Source organism: Eulemur rufifrons, chromosome 28, assembly GCF_041146395.1.
Source record: "Eulemur rufifrons isolate Redbay chromosome 28, OSU_ERuf_1, whole genome shotgun sequence".
Lineage (NCBI taxonomy): Eukaryota > Metazoa > Chordata > Mammalia > Primates > Lemuridae > Eulemur > Eulemur rufifrons.
In genome coordinates, this window is record NC_091010.1 from 50300269 (window position 1) to 50320189 (window position 19921).

At 42.1% G+C, this 19921-nt stretch overlaps 1 protein-coding gene across 1 annotated transcript in view; it reads right to left on the minus strand.

Moving 5' to 3' along the window:
• Positions 1-19921, minus strand: part of CFAP43 (cilia and flagella associated protein 43) — a 75279-nt gene that overhangs the window by 12642 nt on the left and 42716 nt on the right. Inside the window, exons 18-30 of the mRNA XM_069460347.1 lie at positions 19617-19709; positions 18567-18644; positions 16279-16404; positions 12468-12572; positions 10968-11084; positions 9825-10055; positions 7747-7953; positions 6165-6254; positions 5790-5870; positions 4758-4883; positions 4404-4523; positions 1945-2052; positions 288-374 (exon numbers count right to left, since the gene is read on the minus strand). Of these exons, the coding sequence (XP_069316448.1) occupies positions 288-374; positions 1945-2052; positions 4404-4523; positions 4758-4883; positions 5790-5870; positions 6165-6254; positions 7747-7953; positions 9825-10055; positions 10968-11084; positions 12468-12572; positions 16279-16404; positions 18567-18644; positions 19617-19709 (1569 nt within the window). The remainder of the gene's footprint in view (positions 1-287; positions 375-1944; positions 2053-4403; positions 4524-4757; positions 4884-5789; positions 5871-6164; positions 6255-7746; positions 7954-9824; positions 10056-10967; positions 11085-12467; positions 12573-16278; positions 16405-18566; positions 18645-19616; positions 19710-19921) is intronic.

Consider the following 19921-nt stretch of genomic DNA (forward strand, 5'->3'; position numbering starts at 1 on the left):
CAACTAATGGAGTCTGCAACCTGAAGTTGAAAAAAGCCCTAAAAGCTAGATCATGTCCCTATTTTTTGCACAAGAGAAAGCCTAAACCAGAGAAGTTAACAAAAATTCATTTTACTCATGGATTTTCAGAAATATCTAATGGCATAGAAGGAAGTTCACCCATAACAGAGAATTATAGTAGGAGAAAAATCTGTGAGGAAATTAAATTAGATCCCTTTTATCCTTCCCCAAATCCAGGCAGCAACAACTCTACTGCATTGTTGAGTGACTAAGACAATGACTCTCACTTTGTCTTCTGCCAGTAAGTTGTCATACTGTTCCTTGTACATATCCAGGTCTTCTCTGGATTTCCGGATGGCTTCCGAAGTCTGGCTCTATAATAACATCAGGAATAGTTAAATGGAATTGGAGACTTTTCAGCATAAACAAAAATACTGGGGATTCTAAAAGGAACAAAGAGTTTCCTAGTACAGGATAAATGTGTTAATGAAGTATCCATTACAGATAATATTTATAGAAGAAAGTAAACCATTTAGGGACTTGGAAAGATTAAACATCCAATCACCTGTTTCTAAGTATAGCCAGCTCTGTATGTGAGTCAGTCTATGGAGCTCTCTGCATTCTTGGCAGGGCTGTGTGGATGATGAAAGTGCACAGCCTTGGGAGGCACGTGGACCTAGGTTCTGAGAGACTGAATATATGTATAGACAATGGCTAGACCATTCATAAAAGTAGAACGCTGAACCACAACCTCTGTAGCAACCAGCTAACCATGACCTTTGATTGGCCCCAAACTGTCAGGACTTGGTCAATCACTGCCAGCTTCTCTAATTTTTGTCCCCATTTCCTTCCAACTTAGGACCTTGCAGAGAAAGCCAAATATGTTCCCCAAACCAATCGCATAGGTTGTCCTCCTTCTAATTGGTTTGCCACCAGCTTCCTCATGCCAACAGCTTCTGAGCAGGGTGTACCTGAAGCCCTCCCTTCTTGTCATTATAAAGCTTTCCCACTCCTTTGCCTGCCTTTGAGTCTCTGCCAAATGCGAGTGATGGTGGCCGATTCCCTTGCTATGCCAAGCTCTGACTAAATAGCCTCTGCTTATTCTCATTTGGATGGGCTGCGTTTATTTCCACAGTTCCCATTTCTGCTCTATTACACACTGGTGGGTGACTTAGGCATGTTACCCAGCCTCTCTGAGATGGTCTTCTCATCTGTGAAAGAAATCTAGTACACTGCAAGCTTGTTATGAGTGGGGTTGTATTTAGAAGGTGCTTCGCATATGCTGTTTAACAGACTCTTAGAAAAAAGTAAGGTCATATGTCATTTATGATATAATGTTAAACATTCATAAATGTCCTTTATTAATACTACAATAAGAGCTGACATCTGTTGAAACTTATTATATGATAAGCATTTTGTATTCATTGTCTCTTTAATGAACCATATCTATTCATGCTCATATTTAGACAGTTTTTCAGATTATGGAAATTTTTTAGTCTAGAAGCTAACCCACTATTTACATGTGTAGTAAAATGTGTCCTACGGTCCAGAGAAAACAATATTCCCTAAAGAAGACCTTGTAAGCAGCTTAAAAGGTTATATGCCTTATCCAAGGTCCCACAGCCGCTCAGTGGTTAAAAGCTGGTGCTTTCCACCAGGAAGCTACATGGCCTCATTTTATAAACCACAATGTCATAGGAAAGCCACACAGTTCTTTTGACTAAATGATTGCAGATGCAGAATCACATAACTTTATTAACAGATTGGAATGGATACTTTCACCTGGCCCTCGAGCAAAGTCCAGACAGGAAGCCAAGGGATACACATGGCCGAGTAGGAATGGTGCATGGAAGGAAGGAAGGGTCTAGATGTGCGAGCTCTTGTTCAACCATGCCCGTGTCTGTCAGGAAATGCTTGTTCTCAGGCAGCAGGCACTGCACTTACTTTCTCCTGCTGCTGCTTTGCAAGGTAGTTGCTCAGGAATAGTTCTCTGGAGCTTAATTCTTCATCCAACAGTAAAGAAAAAACAAGGTTATTTATTTTCAATTCCTCCTGTAGAAATATTGGAAAAAAAAAAAGGTGGAGGGGAAATGATCAATACTTCTGAGAGAGGACTTTCTATTGATGGTCATAGACTTGGCACTAATAAACAAGTTTATGGCAGACAAGTAAGAGAAATCTTTTAAAGAAAAAGATTGTTACTATATAGTAACAATTATACTGTATAGTATATACTATATAACAATTATACTACAAAGGGAATATAGATAGTTATAGTAACTATTCAGTTACTTTACTTTTTTCATCTTTTTTTTTTTTTTTTTTTTGAGACAGAGTCTCACTCTGTTGCCCGGGCTAGAGTGCCGTGGCATCAGCCTAGCTCACAGCAACCTCAAACTCCTGGGCTCAAGCAATCCTCCTGCCTCAGCCTCCTGAGTAGCTGGGACTACAGGCATGCTCCACCATGCCCAGCTAATTTTTTCTATATATATTTTTAGTTGTTCATATAATTTCTTTCTATTTTTAGTAGAGACGGAGTCTCGCTCTTGCTCAGGCTGGTCTCCAACTCCTGAGCTCAAACGATCCACCCACCTTGGCCTCCCAGAGTGCTAGGATTACAGGCGTGAGCCACCACGCCCGGCCGTGCTTTGAATCCTAAATTGTCTCATTTAGGGGAGATATTTTAAGTTGGCTCCTAGTCCTTTTGATGTTACCTAGTAGTTTCCTCATTATCTTGTGTGACAAGATGTTCTAAGCATATATTTTTCTAAACAACAGTTTTAATGAGATATAATTCACATACCACACAATTCATCCTTTAAAGTGTATAATTTTAGTATAGTGTATAATTTTTAGTTTTTGGTATATTTAGAGAATTGTTTAAACATTGTCACAATCAATTTGAGAACATTTCATCACTCTGAAATCTTTCAGCAGTCATTTCCCATTAACCCCTCTACCTCCTAGAGGCCTCCTCCCTTCCCCCAAAGCAACCACTTATCTAATTTCGGACTCTATAGCTTTGCCTATTCTGGATGTTTCATATAAACAGAATTATACAATATGTGGCCTTTGGTGTCTGGCTTCTTAGACTTGGCATGTTTTCAAGGTTCATCCATGTTGTAGCACGTATCAGCACTTCATTTCTTTTCATCGCTGAATAATATTCCACTGCACGGATAAACCATATTTTATTTATCCATTCACAGCTGTTGCCTATCTGGTTATTTCTACCTTTTGGCTGTTGTGACTACTGCAGGGGCATTTGTTCCCAATCTTCCCTCTCACCTCCACTCTACACCCACCACTCTCTGCCAGGCTGGTGGCTGTGGTCTTCTGTCTATGACCACAGCTCCTGAGGAGCTGTCCTTTCCTATGGCCACAGGTCTTGCTGGGTTCTGGGAACAGCTCTCTTCCCATGCCTCTAAGCTTCTCTTAGCTCTAGAGATGGTGCTGGTGGCCAGTGGCTTCTAGTCCCAAGATGTTTACCATTCCTTGCCATTTCCCTTAACCCTGTTCGTACTTCTGTAAAAAGTCCCTTCATTAAACTCTGTTAAATGTAACCCATTCAGTATATCACGCCAGTTGGGACCCTGAGGATGCAGCCATCCTCCTGGAGAGTCCCTCCACCCGCCTCCAGTGCTGCATCATCTTTTCTTGTTCAGCCCTTGCTTTGGTGAGGCACATCTTCCAACAGCTCTCTGAGAATGGGAGCATGTGAATTTGGGAGACCGTGCATTCTCAAAATATCATTATTCTCCTCTTAAACTCAATTGATAGGTTGGGAATAGAATCCAACGGTAGAAGTAATTTTCCCTCAGAATCTAAAGGCATCACTTCTTGATTTTCTTGCTTCTAGTTATTGCACGCTTAATTTATATTTCTACTGCTGGATGAAATTAAGAGAGATTTTTCATCTAGTCTTTTGGGGCATGAGGATTATTCATTAAGTCAATATATACTATGAACCAAGCCCTTTGCTACTTGCTGGAGATACAGAGATGAACAAGAAAGACTCATGGATGCATTAAGAAATAACCTCACATAAATTAAAATTCAGGTGCAACACGTGGTAGAAGGGAAAAGAAGAGAGTGTATAGTAGGAAGATATAACCTAGTCTGGGGAACTGACTTTTAAGCTGGGACCTGAAAGACGAATATAGTCTAGGAGGCATGGAAGTTGGTAGAGAGTATGATTAGCAAAGTCAACAGAGTCGTGAGGAAGGACATGCTGGGTGTGTTCAAGGGACGGAAAGAGGGAGTGTGGCAAGACAAGGGGAGAGTGGCCAAGGTGAGGCTGGAGAGGGACCCAGGTCCGGGTATTGGTCTTTATTCTAAGAACAATGGAAGGCCTCTGGAGGCTCCTTAAAAGAAAAAGTCATGTAAGTAAAGCTTTTATTTACCTGGTTGACAACCATCTCTGCCTTTACTCTCCTTTCAAAGAGTCTTTTCAAATGTTCATCAAAGTTCTGTGTGCTTTCTTGAATAGAGTTTTGAAGTTTTTTCAATTCTGCTTCTAATGACTAAAAGAAAGACAATAGGAAAGTTAACCTTTGGGAATATTAAATGCTCCTGGGAAGTGGTGTTTACATTTTGCCATGAGGGAGGCCTTAAGTTCATCTCCACCTACTTCTCTCAACTCTCTGAAACACTATCCTTAAGCTATAAAAGGCACTGAGAAAATAAAGCCTGATTGAAAAGATATTGAAACAAAACTGTGGATGTGGTAGGTTACATTAATTCTTTGCTCTTCTGACCTTTCTGTACTTATCTCTTTCTTCATTTAACTCCTTGACTTTTTTCTCATAATCTTTGAATTGTTTCCTTTCCTCTTCGGTCCACATGGCATCAGGTTTTGCCATGAAAGGAGGCTGAGGAATCACCTGGAGACATAAGGAAAAGCATATGCTGTGGCTCAGACACAGGGTGGCAGTGCGGTGAAACCCCAGGGTCATCATTACAGTAGGAAAAAGAAGCCCTTTAAAAGGGCACAGTCCGGCCAGGTGAGGCGGGTCACCCCTGTAATCCCAGCACTTTGGGAGGCTGAGTTGGGAGGATCGCTTGGGGCCAGGAGTTCGAGACCAGTCTGGGCAACATAGCGAGACTTCCTCTCTACAAAAGAATAGAAAAATTAGCCAGGCATGCCTGTGGTCCCAGCTACTCGGGAGACTGAGGCAGGAGGATCACTTGAGCCTAGGAGTTGGAGGTTGCAGTGAGCTTTAATGATGCCACTGCATTCTACCCCGGGAGACAGAGTAAGACCTTGTCTCAAAAAAAAAAAAAAAAAAAAAAAAAAAAAAAAGAAAGAAAGAAAGAAAAAGAAAAAAAAGGATACAGAGGTACAGTGCTTCACATTGGCAAAGACGATGACCTGACACTTTGACCAAAAGATATGAAAAAAATGTTACACCTGCTTTTGTGTGACTTGGGTAAGAGTGGGCAGTGTAGGATATGCCCAGTCTCTTAGGTGATAGACTCAGAGGTGTGTGTTGGTGTCTTCACAGTTAAAACTACACCTGAGCTCCATGAACACCTGCATCAGGTATCAAAGAAAATGTTTCCTGGTATATCTGAAGAATTAGATAAAGCGGTATCTCTGCCTTCTGTAGGGACCCAAAGCACTGTGGTTACTTATTTTGGCTCATTTGTTTATAAGGGACTAGCAGGTTGTGTAATATTTGTTGCTGTAGAATTTCTAAAACTCAGGATCATCTAGGACACAAATGGTAAAATTTAAGTAGCTCTTTCCACCCCATCCCACCTTCCACCAGGATGGTCAGAAATCTCACCATTCTCAAAATGTCTTCCTTCTTCACTTCCAGAACACCTCCCATCATGTCATTCAGGGCTCGGTGTCTCGTGTCGGTGCTCTGGGAAAGAGCCGGAATCGGAGAGGGCAGCTGAGACAGGGATCTGACACCGCGTGGCAGCAGGGGCAGCCTCCCTGATGTTGGAGTGACTGACTGGGGCCTGGGGAGAGTGGGCAGTGGTGTGGAGGAGAGAGGGGAAGGAGGCCAGCTGAGACTAGAGCGACCTCTGACAATGACAGATGCCTTCGTGTGTTTCTACAGTGGAATACAAGTATAAGACGACTAAACCATTCTAGGAACCAGTATCCTTAGAGGACAGAGGGTCTTAAGTACTGTGTGAGCAAAACTGCATACCTTAGACTGAAGCCGACGCTCCATTTCGCGGGTTGTAATCAATTCTGCTTTGGCTTTTTGCCAGGGATTAACGTGCTTGTGAGCTGTGATCTGAAAGAGAAAAATGAAGCTTCCTGCTGTCATTCTTACAACACTCAAACCAGACTTCCCTTCCACGTTCTGGGAGGAGGCCAGAAGACACTAAGGGTATGAAAGGGACTATCCAGAGCTTGCAACCAATTTAGGTCAAGAGCTTGGGGCATTCCACGACCGCAAGAATGAAGCATGGCCAGAATGCAGCCAGATGGGACAGCAGCTGGACAAGGCGGGGGCAGTCAGGAAGGGGCTTGTGGGCTTTGTCCTAAGGAAAGTGACTGGCCACTGCAAGGGGTTAGGCAGGCGAGGGACATAATACGTTTGGCTTGTAACAAGGTCACTCTCCTAAATGTAGAATGGACTAGAGTACAAGGAGAAGCAAGCATGGAGAGATACACGCAGATACAAAGTGATTGCCCCAAGCAGGGCCCTCTAGAGACCAGCAGAGTGAGGTCCTGCTGTCACCTTGCTCCAGAGTCTTAGGTCACATGGCAAGAGTCTGGTTCAGGAAAAAACAACTTGCTTAAACAAGTACAGCAGAGGCTGGAGGATAAGAAGATGCGCTCTGAAGCACGACGGTTGGGGTTTGAACCCCAACTCTGGTACTTACTAGCTCTGTGACTATGTTCAAGCTACTTAACCTCTCTGTGCCTCGCTTTCCCCACCTGTAAAATGGAGGTAATATTGGTACCTACCTTATAAAGTCTTATAATGATAAATTTGTTTCAATCTATCTAGGGCACTTAGAATGGTGCCTAGCATCTAACGGACTGTAAAAGTATTTGCTATTATAATACTTCCAAGTAATAAAGTTGGCTTCATGTGAGCAAGGGTTTTTCTTTGAGTGTTCCCTAGCATTTTTTTTTTTACTTAAAAACAAAATGAAAATAGACATATTTTAATTGTTTTCTTGAAGCAAATGTTGATTTGCAACTGCCTCTGCGCCAATACCTTTGAAGAAAGCTGTCCGGAAAGCCCCTTTCTCTGGGACCCACACTGCCCAAATGACCTGGGTAATTACTGGAGCTCTGTTGGCCTCATTCCCACAGTGTGACCCAACCTCTCTGGCCGGTACAGTCACTGGACCGACGCTGGGCCAAAGAGCTCTTTCCCAGGCAAACCCAGAATTGGGACTAAGAGATTCTAATTCAGACCAGCTGCTCTCTGGCGTGGAGGAGATTAAAGTAGAAATTGCCAGAGGAAACCGAAATGCAGAGAGGAGTGAACTAAGAGATGAAGAAAGAGGGCTTCTGGACTCCCTCTGCCCCCGAGGCTCTAGTCTTTGGTCCCCGCTTCTTCCTAGGCTCTGTGTCCAAATCCCCCCTGGACTCTGGGAGAGTCACAAAAGAAATCCAGTTATTCCTGAGGTGCTGTCACCTGGCCTTGCTACCTGTGACAAGAGTGCTGCCTAATACAGCTGCTTCCAGCAGTGGAAACGGGATGAGTGAACAGAAACTGGGCAGAATCGCCCGAGGGAGAAGGGGAAGGTGATGTAGCTGGCCTGTACCTCCTCATTTTCCACAACGAGCGTTCTCTCCGGCATCTCACAGTCCTCAAATTCTGGTTGCCAGACTTTTTCTTCCAACTCCAGATCTAAAATGATTTCTTGAATTCGAACATTTCTTTCCTTCACACGTGCAATTTCAAACACTTTTTGTTTATATGCGGCATCAAACTCTCTATTGAAAGCAGTTTTTACCTTGTAAATGATATCCTGAAATATCAATATGTTACTGAAAACACATCACGTCTTGTACCTTTACTGGCGACACGATCCCACCGTTATACTTTCCCTCCAAAATCATGCCACAAATTATCTTTCAAGAAGGTAAAATAGTTTTTCTGGAATCTTGCTTACATGAAGCCATTTCTTGGTTCAGTAATCTACAGTGGCATCTAATCTTGGGTAGGATAAGGCAACAGTGCACCTGTTATATCGTAACTACTTCCTGAAATGTAAGTGGTAGCTTACTGTGCAGGCATGTTGATGAACGTTGAAGTGAGTGATGGGCGCTTGGAGGCTCAGTGGGCTATTCTCTCCACTTTTGTACAAAATCCATCATAAAACATTTAAAAGGCAATTTATGGGACTTAAGTTGATAAATGTCTTTGGACACATTGGAACTTTGTGGGAGATGTGGAGAGGAAGAGACAGCCACAGTGGGTGGTTGGAGAAGCCCCCAGAGCAGCATCCCCATACACAATATGTTCCTCTACAGAGACAGGTCACTCTCAGGTAGGAAAGAAACCTGAGCTGGCCACACAGCTGCATGGACCAGCTCCTAAGGGGACAGTGGGGCCAACGGGATTGCCCCTACTCCTGCTGATGGTCAACTCAACGTGGCCTTTATGTCACCGTCAGAATTCAGTCTATACATCTATCTTACTGAAGATGAAATCACTAAAGTAGGGTGGGAAAAAAAAGGATTTTAACAGATAGCAGGAGAATTTCTCTTGGGCTGAAATTACCTCCTTGTAGGAAAACACCCAAATAAAGTAGCAAGGTGAGAGACCGTGGGAGCAAGGGTCAGCAGAAGCTGAGCAACAAGACATAACTAAGTAGTTCTGAGTACAAATGAACAGAAATTTCAGGGGTTGGAGGAGAAAAAGAAGAGAAAAGGATAGGAAGAGAGAGCTGAGAACATGGCAGGAGGTTAGAATTCAAATTGCAGACATGGCTTTCGGGAACAGGAAGAGCCAACATTAAATTTCAAACTATCTGCCTTGGTGCAATCTCAGTGCATCTTCGGAAACCCACAGTTTGGGCCTGTACACGTACAGATGTGTTCTGAGACTGACTTGTTTGGTAGAAAGTAAGGAGTAGGTGCTTAGAGCCATAGGGACCCCACACCTTATCTCTAAACCCCCAAGTTTACAGAAATCTTAGAGACGAAATTTTTATTTCCCTGGATTGAGCAATCACATCTTGATCTTACAAGGAGATCCTAGTTGACATCTGGGTTGCCGAGAATATGGAGTTCAAGGATGTCTTTATCTCCGAGCTTACTGAAGATCTAAGCAGAAGAATGGTTTGTGGTGTCAGCCAGGGTGGATGTTCGTTAGAAAACTTGCTATCAGAAAACCTAGTCTGAAAGGTTGAAATCAACTCTTATACACAAGCTCTGTCTAAAGGACATGGACACTGGCCATCTGTATATTTCTCTGTGTTTTTTACTTAAAAACTTTTTTTTTTTTTGAGACAGGTTCTTCCTCTATTACTCAGGCTAGAGGACAGTGGGATCATCCTAGCTCACTGCAACCTCCAACTCCTGGGCTCAAACGATCTTCCTGCCTCAGCCTCCTGAGTAGTTGGGACTACAGGCCTGTACCACCACAGCCGGCTAATTTTTCTGTAGAGACAGGGTCTCGCTATGTCGCTCAGGCTCGGCTCAAATTCCTGGCCTGAAGTAGTCCTCCTGTCTCAGCCTCCCAAAGTGCTCAGATTACAGATATGAGCCACTGCACCCAGCCTTTCTATGTATTTTAAAGACATCATTTGATTGGCATTAGGTTTCAATGTGAGCCCCCTTAAAAACACCTGATGGGGAGTTTTAGAGATTTTTGAGGATAAAAAAATTCACCCACTTTTAGTAATATAATTTGGTTAATTTTCTCCTCTCTGGAATGAAGTTCCAATTGGCTTGTCAGCAATGAGGTATCTACCCCAAAATCAGTACTCAGACTCCCGAGAAGGTAATTGGGCAAGTTGGCATTTTTTGCTATCTTGTCTTCCTCTTCCTCTTCCTCATCATCCTCTTCATGATGCTTTTTAACCAAGCTAATTGCAGAATGAACCTCTACAATTTCCTTTCGTAGCTAAATATAGAAAAAGATGATATGGAAGTTATGCAATAACAAAAATTCTCTAAAGGGCAATTTTATGACAACTTAATTATTTCAACAAACAATCATTTTAAGATGCTAAATTGTCTTGCCAACAACTGAATTCAAAACGATGGCTAGATCCCAAAACTGCTGTAGAAGCGATTAAAGCTTCGGAAACTGATAAAATGTAGGTAAACCAAAGGAACAAAAATTGTCCTTGAGAGTATGTAATATTTATATTTTTCTGTTAGGATGACATGTGCTTGGAAGTATTTTGAGTCTTTCTTGGTACTTCAGTGTTAAAGAAATATATCTTCTCTTTGTCTTTTACAAAGAAACTTATTCACGTAGGACTGGTGGGTAGAGGTTAAGAAGAATTAAGCATGCCTTCATTGTGTGTCAGAAAAAGAGTGGGCTCCAAGTTCTGGCCAAGACAAAACTACACCAAAGGGGAAGTGTTTTTTAGGAGTTTGACAGAGATTACTGCTGAAAAGTCTGGGATGTGGGAAAACCTTAATTCCATCAGAGCAGATTCTACTTCATCCTTGGTCAATTATCATAAACACAATCCCTGGTGATAAGGGAGGATCAAAAGAGCACGAGTGGATGAAGACGACCTCTGAACAGGATAAGAACAAAATCCGAAATCGCATTTTTTAAAGTATGTCCTCATATTTGAGGGGTAACCAGTGTTGTATCAGATGTAGGTTCCTTGATTTATGGTATGGATACAGGCTCACTATGTTCATTAGAATATATTCTACAAATGAACAAGAAATAAAACTATAAATACATACAATTTCTAAACTTATATTAAATTGTACCCCAACTCAAATCTATATGAAGGAGACCCTGAAATAAAGCACATCACTTGCATAAACACAAATAGATTTAAAATTGTACTTTCAGACACTCTGCTTCGATCTTCTTTTGCTGTATAACTCTCTCCAATTCTTTCTGCTCCTCCTCGGTGCGCCCTTTCATCGGGAAGTTCTCAACCACATAGGGGATGTGAAAGCACTTGGGGGAAAAGCAAGATGAGACAAACTCATTTTTAGTACAGTTGTGTGTACCTGGGGGTGGAGTAGGGGCTGCTTTCTCTGATTAAAATTAACTTATAGGTTATCGTGCATGAGTGAAATTGACAAAGGAAATGTCCTTTAAAATAAAACAATGTATTCCATTAGCATTGATATAAACTGTATAAAATGCTGTGCTTTTGTGAAGGATTTATTTCTAGGGCAGTGGTTCTCAACTAGGAGCAATTTTGCCACGTCCCACCCTCTCTCCGCCCTTTCCCCTGATATGTGGCAATGGCTGGAGACATTTTTTGTTGTCATTACTGGTAGCAAAGGATACTACTGTCTCTAGCAGATGGAGGCCAGGGATGTTGCCAAACATCCTACCATACACAGGACTGCCCCACAACAAAAACCGATCCAGCCCCAAACGCGCAGCTCGTGAGAAACCCTATTCTGGAGCAATAATCATATAAATGTCGGATGCCTGCAGACTTCATTGTCAAAACTGGGAGCATATTTGAAAGTGAAAAGGGCGCTGTTAATAGTTACTCACAGGAATAAACTGAGATGTTTGTTCCGGTCACCCTAAACAAAGAGGGAAATTGTGTTTGGAGGAATCTCAGTGAAAAAGCATGAAAAACAGCTCCTTAGCAAATGTGAAGGCAGGCACAGGGAGAAATGTGAATGAGATTTTGTCCACCTTTCGGTCTGTGTGGAATGTGAGCGAGGTGGCCTTTTGGAGTAGATAGGTATTAGGACCTGGACACGGGGACTATCATCTTCGGAAACGCTGGCTTGGAAGCACACGGGGACTGAGCAAAGAGGGAAGGAGAAGTCAGGAGACAGTGACCCATCTAGGCGGAATTCAGAATGGGAAGGGGCAAGGCAGGAGGCAGGCTTTCGGTGCTTTGCTAGCCATGGATTTTCTTACATTTATTTATTTATTTATTTATTTATTTTTTGAGACAGAGTCTCACTCTGTTGCCCGGGCTAGAGTGAGTGCCGTGGCATCAGCCTAGCTCACAGCAACCTCAAACTCCTGGGCTTAAGCGATCCTCCTGCCTCAGCCTCCCGAGTAGCTGGGACTACAGGCATGCGCCACCATGCCTGGCTAATTTTTTGTATATATATATTTTAGTTGTCCATATAATTTCTTTCTAATTTTAGTAGAGACGGGGTCTCACTCTTGCTCAGGCTGGTCTCGAACTCCTGACCTCGAGCGATCCACCCGCCTCGGCCTCCCAGAGTGCTAGGATTACAGGCGTGAGCCACCACGCCCGGCCCAGATTTTCTTACATTTATTTATGTGTAAAAATTTCCTGCCATGAGACTTACAATGACAATTCTCATCAGGTTTTGTACCTGGGGTTTTATCCGTTACCTTAAGAGCTCGACCTTTCACCACCATGGATCTCCAGCATTCTTCTTTGATAAGTTCAGCCAAATAGCTCTTGGCTAGGTTGTACATCTCTGCATCCTTTCTCATCTTGAAGAACACAGATAAAGGGAAAAGATGAAAATGTGGCCTGAGAAACAATGACCTCTGCTGTAAATTCAACAAGTAGTCACAGCTGCACACTCAGTGACAGAGTTGGGTTAACTTTCCCTGACACTTGAGCTGCCCTGCAGTAAGATGCACTTTTGGGGAACACATCTCCGCCTCTGAGAACATCTCACGGGGCTTATGTCTGTAGGCCTGGACTCCCTTCCTTGAAGACCGAGGTGTCAAACATAGGTGCCTCTAAAATATCGAAGGCGATCAGGTCACGTACGTGAGCGAGGTGGGTGTGAGGACAGACAGGCACCCCCGAGGTGAGCTCCGTAGCCGATGTGCACAGATCAAGCGAGCTGGGCCAGCACAACCACTGAGCCAAGCCTTCCTGTTTTATTAGAGAAGTTTGGAATTTACATTTTTATGTGAAGCTGCCAGATAGCTAAACGTTGGCTTCATTCTTGCCAACACATATTTGAAACGCCAGTTTGTGACCTCTGTCTTTACTGCACTCAATTCTCTTATTTATGTTCGCAATAAAAAGAATGCTCCACCACTCTTGGGAACCATCTGATTTACATTTTTCCATTTACAAATTTATGTGGTACTTCAATTAGTTTTATCTAGTTAAGTAATCCTATTGCTTATTATTTAAGGAACTAAGTATTCTTGTTTTAATAGAGTTTGCCAAAGACCTGGTGTAAACGTGGGACCCACCAATCTTGAGTCCTTAAAATCCTCTTGGGAACCTTTTCTGTATTTCACTTTGTTGGCAAAATAATTATCAAACCAGCTAAGAATAAAATCTTCTGGATTTTAAAATGTCTTTTTTTACTTTTTCTTTTTTATTTCTATTTATTTTATTCATTGTCTGATCAAATGACTTTAATTTGCAATTTCTTTCTATTTGATTCTGATCCATTGAGTTCATGGCTAATGCAGTTTTAAATTATTTTTTCCTAAATAAACAGCTGGTTTGGCATATCTGTTGTCAGAACCTGCCCGATTCCCAACCCGTTCAGCCCTCCTCTCTCCACCGCGGAGGCTATTTGATCAGATCCTTCAGGCTCAGTCCCTGATATTGTGTCCAGATTGTCTTTACTGGGCTTTGGTCTTTTCTGTTTTGTTGAGATCCTGGCTGGGGCTGGCTAGTCTCTTCAGGATGGGGACCCCCGACTGGTAGGTGCCGCGCTAACTCTTCCCAAGGACTGGTATTCTGCTCCCGAGCATGCCGAGCCAGCTGGGTTTATGGTGCCATCTGCCAATGTTGTTCTCTCCTGGACCACTACTGCACCCGTTGGTGCTAATATCTCTTCGAAAGCCCAGAGCTCAAGAAAAATAAACGATGTGAGGAAAACTAGCAATGTGGAGAGCCTTTCTCTGCACCAAAGCCTGCCTCAGAGGATCAGGGAGAATTCTCGAGGGGTGTGCAGGAATTTGACAAGTGGCAAGGAGGGCCATTTGGGACAGAGGCACACAGTGAGGGTGGGGTGAGTAGGGTGAGTTCGTCTATGGCGAGAAGCCCAGTGGGCCAGGGGAGCAGGTTCATGGCGTCTAGTAGTCATACAGGGCGTGGAGAGAGAAGCAACGATAGGGAGAAGATGAGCAGGCACCCAACCCAAACTAGTTGCCGGGTGGTCCACATGAACCGGCTGGAGAACTTGGTGCAGATTAGCAGGGGACATCCGAGCCTGAGTCAAGCCAGAGTCTGCAGTTTGGTGGCGGCAGACAGGGAGATCTTCCTGGCTCTGATCTCAGCCAAGTGATTCTAGCTCTCTAAGCCTCAGTTTCCTCAAGTGGGGAAAACAATAATCTACCTTTCTGGATTGTGATGATCAAAATAAAAAACATTCAGATAGCTCCCAGATTGATACCTACCTGTTACAATAAGAAATGGGATACTTCCTCATAGCTTTTTGTTGCACATTTAATAACAAATGTCAAATTCTTTTTTTTTTTTTTTTTAAGACAGAGTCTTGCTCTGTTGCCCAGGCTAGAGTTCAGTGGTATCATCATAACTCACTGCAACCTTAAATTCCTTGGCTCTAGCAATCCTCCTGCCTCAGCCTCCTGAGTAGCTGGGGCTATAGGTACGCACCACCATGCCCAGGTAATTTTTCTATTTTTTGTAGAGATGGAGTCTTGCTGTGTTGCTCAGAGTGGTCTTGAACTCCTGGCCTCAGGTGACACTCCCACCTTGGTCTTCCAAAGTGGTGGGATTATAGGCATGAGCAACCACACCCGGCAAAAAGCCAGATTCTTTACCATGATATACAAGGTCTTCAGGAGCTGGCCTCTGCCGACCTCCCGCACACCTCGTTCCCCGAGGCTCTCTCCCAGCCACTGTGCTCCGGCCTTTCTGGACGTTCTGTTCCTGGAATACTACAAGCCACTCCTGCCTGGGGCCTTTGCTCTTGCTGCCCCCTTTGCACAGCCAACTCGCTCCCTTCCTTTAGTTCTCCACTGAAATGTCACCCCTTTAAAGTGGGCTTCTTTGACCACAGATGCAGACCCCCCCACATCTACCACAGCATCCAATGTGTTTCCCTCACACGCTATATAGAGATTTGTTTATGGTCTGTCTTCACTACATTAGCCCTGTGGGAGCGGAAATGTGTCTCTCTTATTTACTGTATCCCCAGCACCTAGAATAATGCCCGGCACATAACAGGTGCTCAATGACTGTTGCAGAATGAATGAACGAATGGTTATCCCAGTAAATTTTATCGTATGAAGTCAGTCCGCTGAGAACCTCTCAGCCTAATTATGTAATCTAATATATTTCCTCTTCTCAGTCTCATGTCATTCACCAATTTGACAAATCTGCTTCATTTCTGTATCTTCATACAGTCATTAATAAACAAGTTTAACAGGCGGGGTGTGGTGGCTCACGCCTGTAATCCGAGCACACTGGGAGGCTGGGGCGGGAGGATCGCTCGAGGTCAGAAGTTTGAGACCAGCCTGAGCAAGAGCGAGACCCCCGTCTCTACTAAAAATAAAAAGAAATTAGCTGGACAACTAAAAATATCTAGAAAAAATTATCTGGGCATGGTGGTGTGTGCCTGTAGTCCCAGCTACTCGGGAGGCTGAGGCAGAAGGATTGCTTGAGCCCAGGAGTGTGAGGTTGCTGTGAGCTAGGCTGATGCCATGGCACTCTAGCCCGGGTAACAGAGTGAGACTCTGTCTCAAAAACAAAACAAAACAAAACAACTTTAACAGGACTGAGTCCTGGAGCACATGTTGGAAACCTCCCTCCTAGAGACATCAGTTAAATAATTAGCATCCTTTTGGTGTAATTGTTTAACCAATTATAATCTACCTAACGGTCCTTGAATCCAGCTATACGAAAGATCTCAACTCTAATTAATAAAGAGTTTACTAAACCAGAAGGGTCGGAAGCTGGCATAAGGGGGCTGAGAAAACTTCCCAAAGTGTTCCAGCATGTGGTGGAAAATGGGTGGCGTGAATGTCGTGGAGGAGACACACACATCGGATGTCTGGCTGGCCTAGACACTCTGCTTGCCCTGACCCCCAGATTCAATGATTCTCTGACTCATTACACTCATGTGCACTGTTTGCTTTGTTCACATTATACTGTGAAAGCTTTTGTTATAGTCACATTATCCTGAAAAAGTTCCTTTCTCTATCTGTACCTCTTTCATTATAACTTTATGGGACTTAAATTAAATTTTTTTTATACCTTTGCCACTTCTTCCTCACTTTCATCATGAAGCCTTTCCAGTTCTTCAAGATCCAGGCCAAATTCACGTTGTCCTAATTTTGCAATATTATCTACTGTTTCATTTTCTTCCATCATCTTCAGAACCTGAATTTTAAAATAAAAAAGGATGGTGATAAGTAAAGAATTAAATTTTAGAGAGATGGGTTTCTTTGTCTCTTTAGGTAGCAATCAATAAAAAAACAGATGTTCTGTTTATCTAACTGTACTATTGAGTAAAGAATTAGGTTATCGGCTTATTGTGGTTACTGAAGTTTTAAGGTTTAATCCTTAAAAACTCATTCATCTAATAACAGAAACTACAAAAATGTTTAAGTTCATCACTTCATTGAATGATATTAAGGAATTATTGATATTGGATGTATACTTACTAGTATTGTGGTTGTATTCTTTAGGAGTCCTTATAACTTAGAAATACATACTGGAATAATTAAGGATGAAATGATATGATGTCTAAGATTTATTTTGAAATAATCAGGGGCGGGGTAATGGATGGGAGTATAGATGAAAGGATATTGGCCATTGGATTTATTATTGCATTATACATTTATTATATTATTCATACATTTTTGTATGAATTTGAACTTTTGTACAATAAAAATGATCTTTAAAGTTAATAATGTCAAAAAACTCAGGGGCAAAGGATACACATTGCAACCTATATGACAAAGTATTAATATCTTTAATATATAAAAAGCCCTTACAAATCAACAAAAGGCAGGCAATATGACAGAAAAAAATGGGTCCTCAGTTTCAAAACAATGAACTGAGAACGAGCTTACAATTGTCCTTTCTTGCAATGAAACATAAAATGAGAGAAAAGAAATATATGATAAATAGATAAATCCATTACTACAGTTAAGAGGAAAAGAGGAAACAAGATCCTTCAGGAGCACGGAAACTACAACACCTGAAAGAGGAAAATCAGATGGATCAGAAGGATGATCTTAGCCCCAAATGACCACAGGACAGTACTCAAAAAAAGGCAGACGCTACACCAGATATGGGAGGCAGGAGTTACCTAAAAGTAACCGGCAGATTGATTAGTTGGGGGTACTGCTTTAGAAACAGCAGTGGAGAGAACCTGTATGTAGCCCCATCCAGTAAAGCTCCTTGTGGCCCAGCAGTAGTGATCCGAGTATTTGCCTCCAGGTGGAAGCAACTGCAACAGGGATAAACAGAGGATCCTGTAAGTTTTCAGAGATACAAATCTGGTAACGAACAAAGACTTGGGAATCAGAAAGATACTGGATTCTCTAAAGCAAACGCTGAAAGGTAGAAGACAATGCAGCAAGCCTTCAAAATTCTGAGGGAAATCATCACAGACCTAGGCAAACTATCAAATGCATGTGAAAGTAGGATGAAGACATTTTACGAAAAACCACGTCTCAAAAAATGTACCTCCCACGTACCCTTTCTCAAGAAGACACCCAAAGCATCTTACATCTTTGGGGGCAGGCAGATCACTTTAAAAAAATGCACCGACAGATTGATCACTTCAGGTATTTGATGGTACTGAGAAGAGTTTTACAGCATTTTGAGAGAGTTTGAATAGGAAGTGGGTACATAGAAAGGCTTAATCCAAAGCAAAGGCAATTATTAATTCCAAGAAAAATGGAGTTGTAAAAATGGAAATGTAATTATAGTATACCATGTGCTCGGATTTGAAGAATATTGATGTAACTATAATAATGTGTATACTAAGCAAGGGTTTATACGTGTGCTGGAGTGGTGGGGGTATAAGAGAACCTAACTACTCATCTTCCATACCAGGAAGCCCACAGTTAGCATCGAATAGAGGTATCGAGAAATAGCAGCAGTATTATGAAGACTGTTTAGAAAGACAGAAGTAAATAGCCAAACGAAAAAGTGGAAAGAATTGAAAACAGTCTCCTCAGAAGTGCAGGAATCAGAGTCAAGAGAAGTAGGGCAGGCACTGCTTTTTATTTTTAATTGTGTAACTCAGTATTATATAACTTGCAAAAATATAAATGTGTAGCTTTAATAAAAATGAGTATTTAAAAGCCAAATAAGACAGGGTATTTGGGGAAGACAGAGAAGAAAACCACTGTTTACAGTGGTTTTACAGTAGCAAAAACTCTACCCTGTTGAAGTACCCCAGAAAACTGAGCTTACAGGTAGAGAGAAAAGGGGTATAGTTCCCCACTCTGTGTTGAACAAAATCAAGTTCAGAAAATAATTTTAGACCAAGGGCCGAATGTATTAGTATATGAAATCCCAACACTTACAGTTTTGGCAAGCGCTTTGATTCCTCTTTTTATCTCTTTCCTTTTCTCTGAAAACAGATTAACTTCCTTTTTGATGGCCTGAAATGGAACAAGTACATCATTTAACAAAGCAATAGAAGTGGGTGTGTGTGTGGGGGGGCGATACATAGGTAGCACTTCACTAGAAACAGAATTAAAGAATTTCTTTATTTCCTTCTTTCTTTCCTTCTTCCCTCCCTCTCCTCCTCCCTCCCTTTCTCTCTTCCTTCCTTTCCTCTCTCTTTCTCTCTTTCTTTCTTTCGACAGGGATTTACTCTATTGCCCAGGCCTATCTCAAACTCCTGGTCTCAAGCAATCCTCCCACCTAAGCCTCCTGAGTAGCTAGGACTACAGGTGCCTGCTACCATGCCCTGCTAGAAATAATTTCTAAAGACTAACAATATAAGCTACACATGAAATGCACCACTGCAATACCTTGCTTAAATCTAACTGTTACTATGTAAATGACTATTGAAACAATTGGAAACTGATGTGCATGGCCAATGGAAAGAAAATAATTAAGTAGTGAAAAATTAAATAGTGAATAGTTGACAAAGGGAAACCAATCTCCTCTTTTATTGGGAACTTGAGTGAGGCTAGGTCAGCAGGCTAAATCCAGACACGAGCTGCGATCAGTCCGCTACCTACATCACCTTCCTGGACAGCTGCAGCCACAGCATCCCTCCTCCTGTTCCTGGCCCACCCCTTTCCTTTAAGACAAGCATCCTCCAAAAGTCACTCCAAAATGAAGTACTGCAGTTCATTCTTTGCTTTGGTTTACCTGGACACTTTTGTTGCATTTCCTGTTAGCCTGTATATAGTTCGTAAGGCTTGTATAACTTGATCTAAAAGATTGGGCTATGTTTAGGGTATTTATTTGCGTTCTGGAAAGTTACACTTGTATGATGTAATGCTCTGCCAAGTAGTGTCTTGTTCTACCTTCTAACTTTCTAGTAGGTTTCCATAGGAAACTAATTTATTTGGCACACCTACAGAGTAGAATTTCAAACCTATCCCATGTTTTATAAATACCTCTTGGCTTTTTTGTTGTATCCAGGGAATTTCCTTTATAACATCAGTTGATACTAATTCTTCTTGTGATGAGTCAATGCTAGTCCTCATATCCTGCTGTATCTTAGAAAAAGACAGATATTTCTTACATTTAAAACTCATCAAGTTCTTCCTTTCCCACCCTGCTACAAATAACTGCTTTGAATCCCTTTGCATTTGTTGCATTCTTAAAAATAATAATAATATCAAGAATTTTGTCTGCCCAAGATGTCATGTTTTGTTAATTTAATTCCTACCAGTCTGTCCTTATATCAGCCACACCTTCC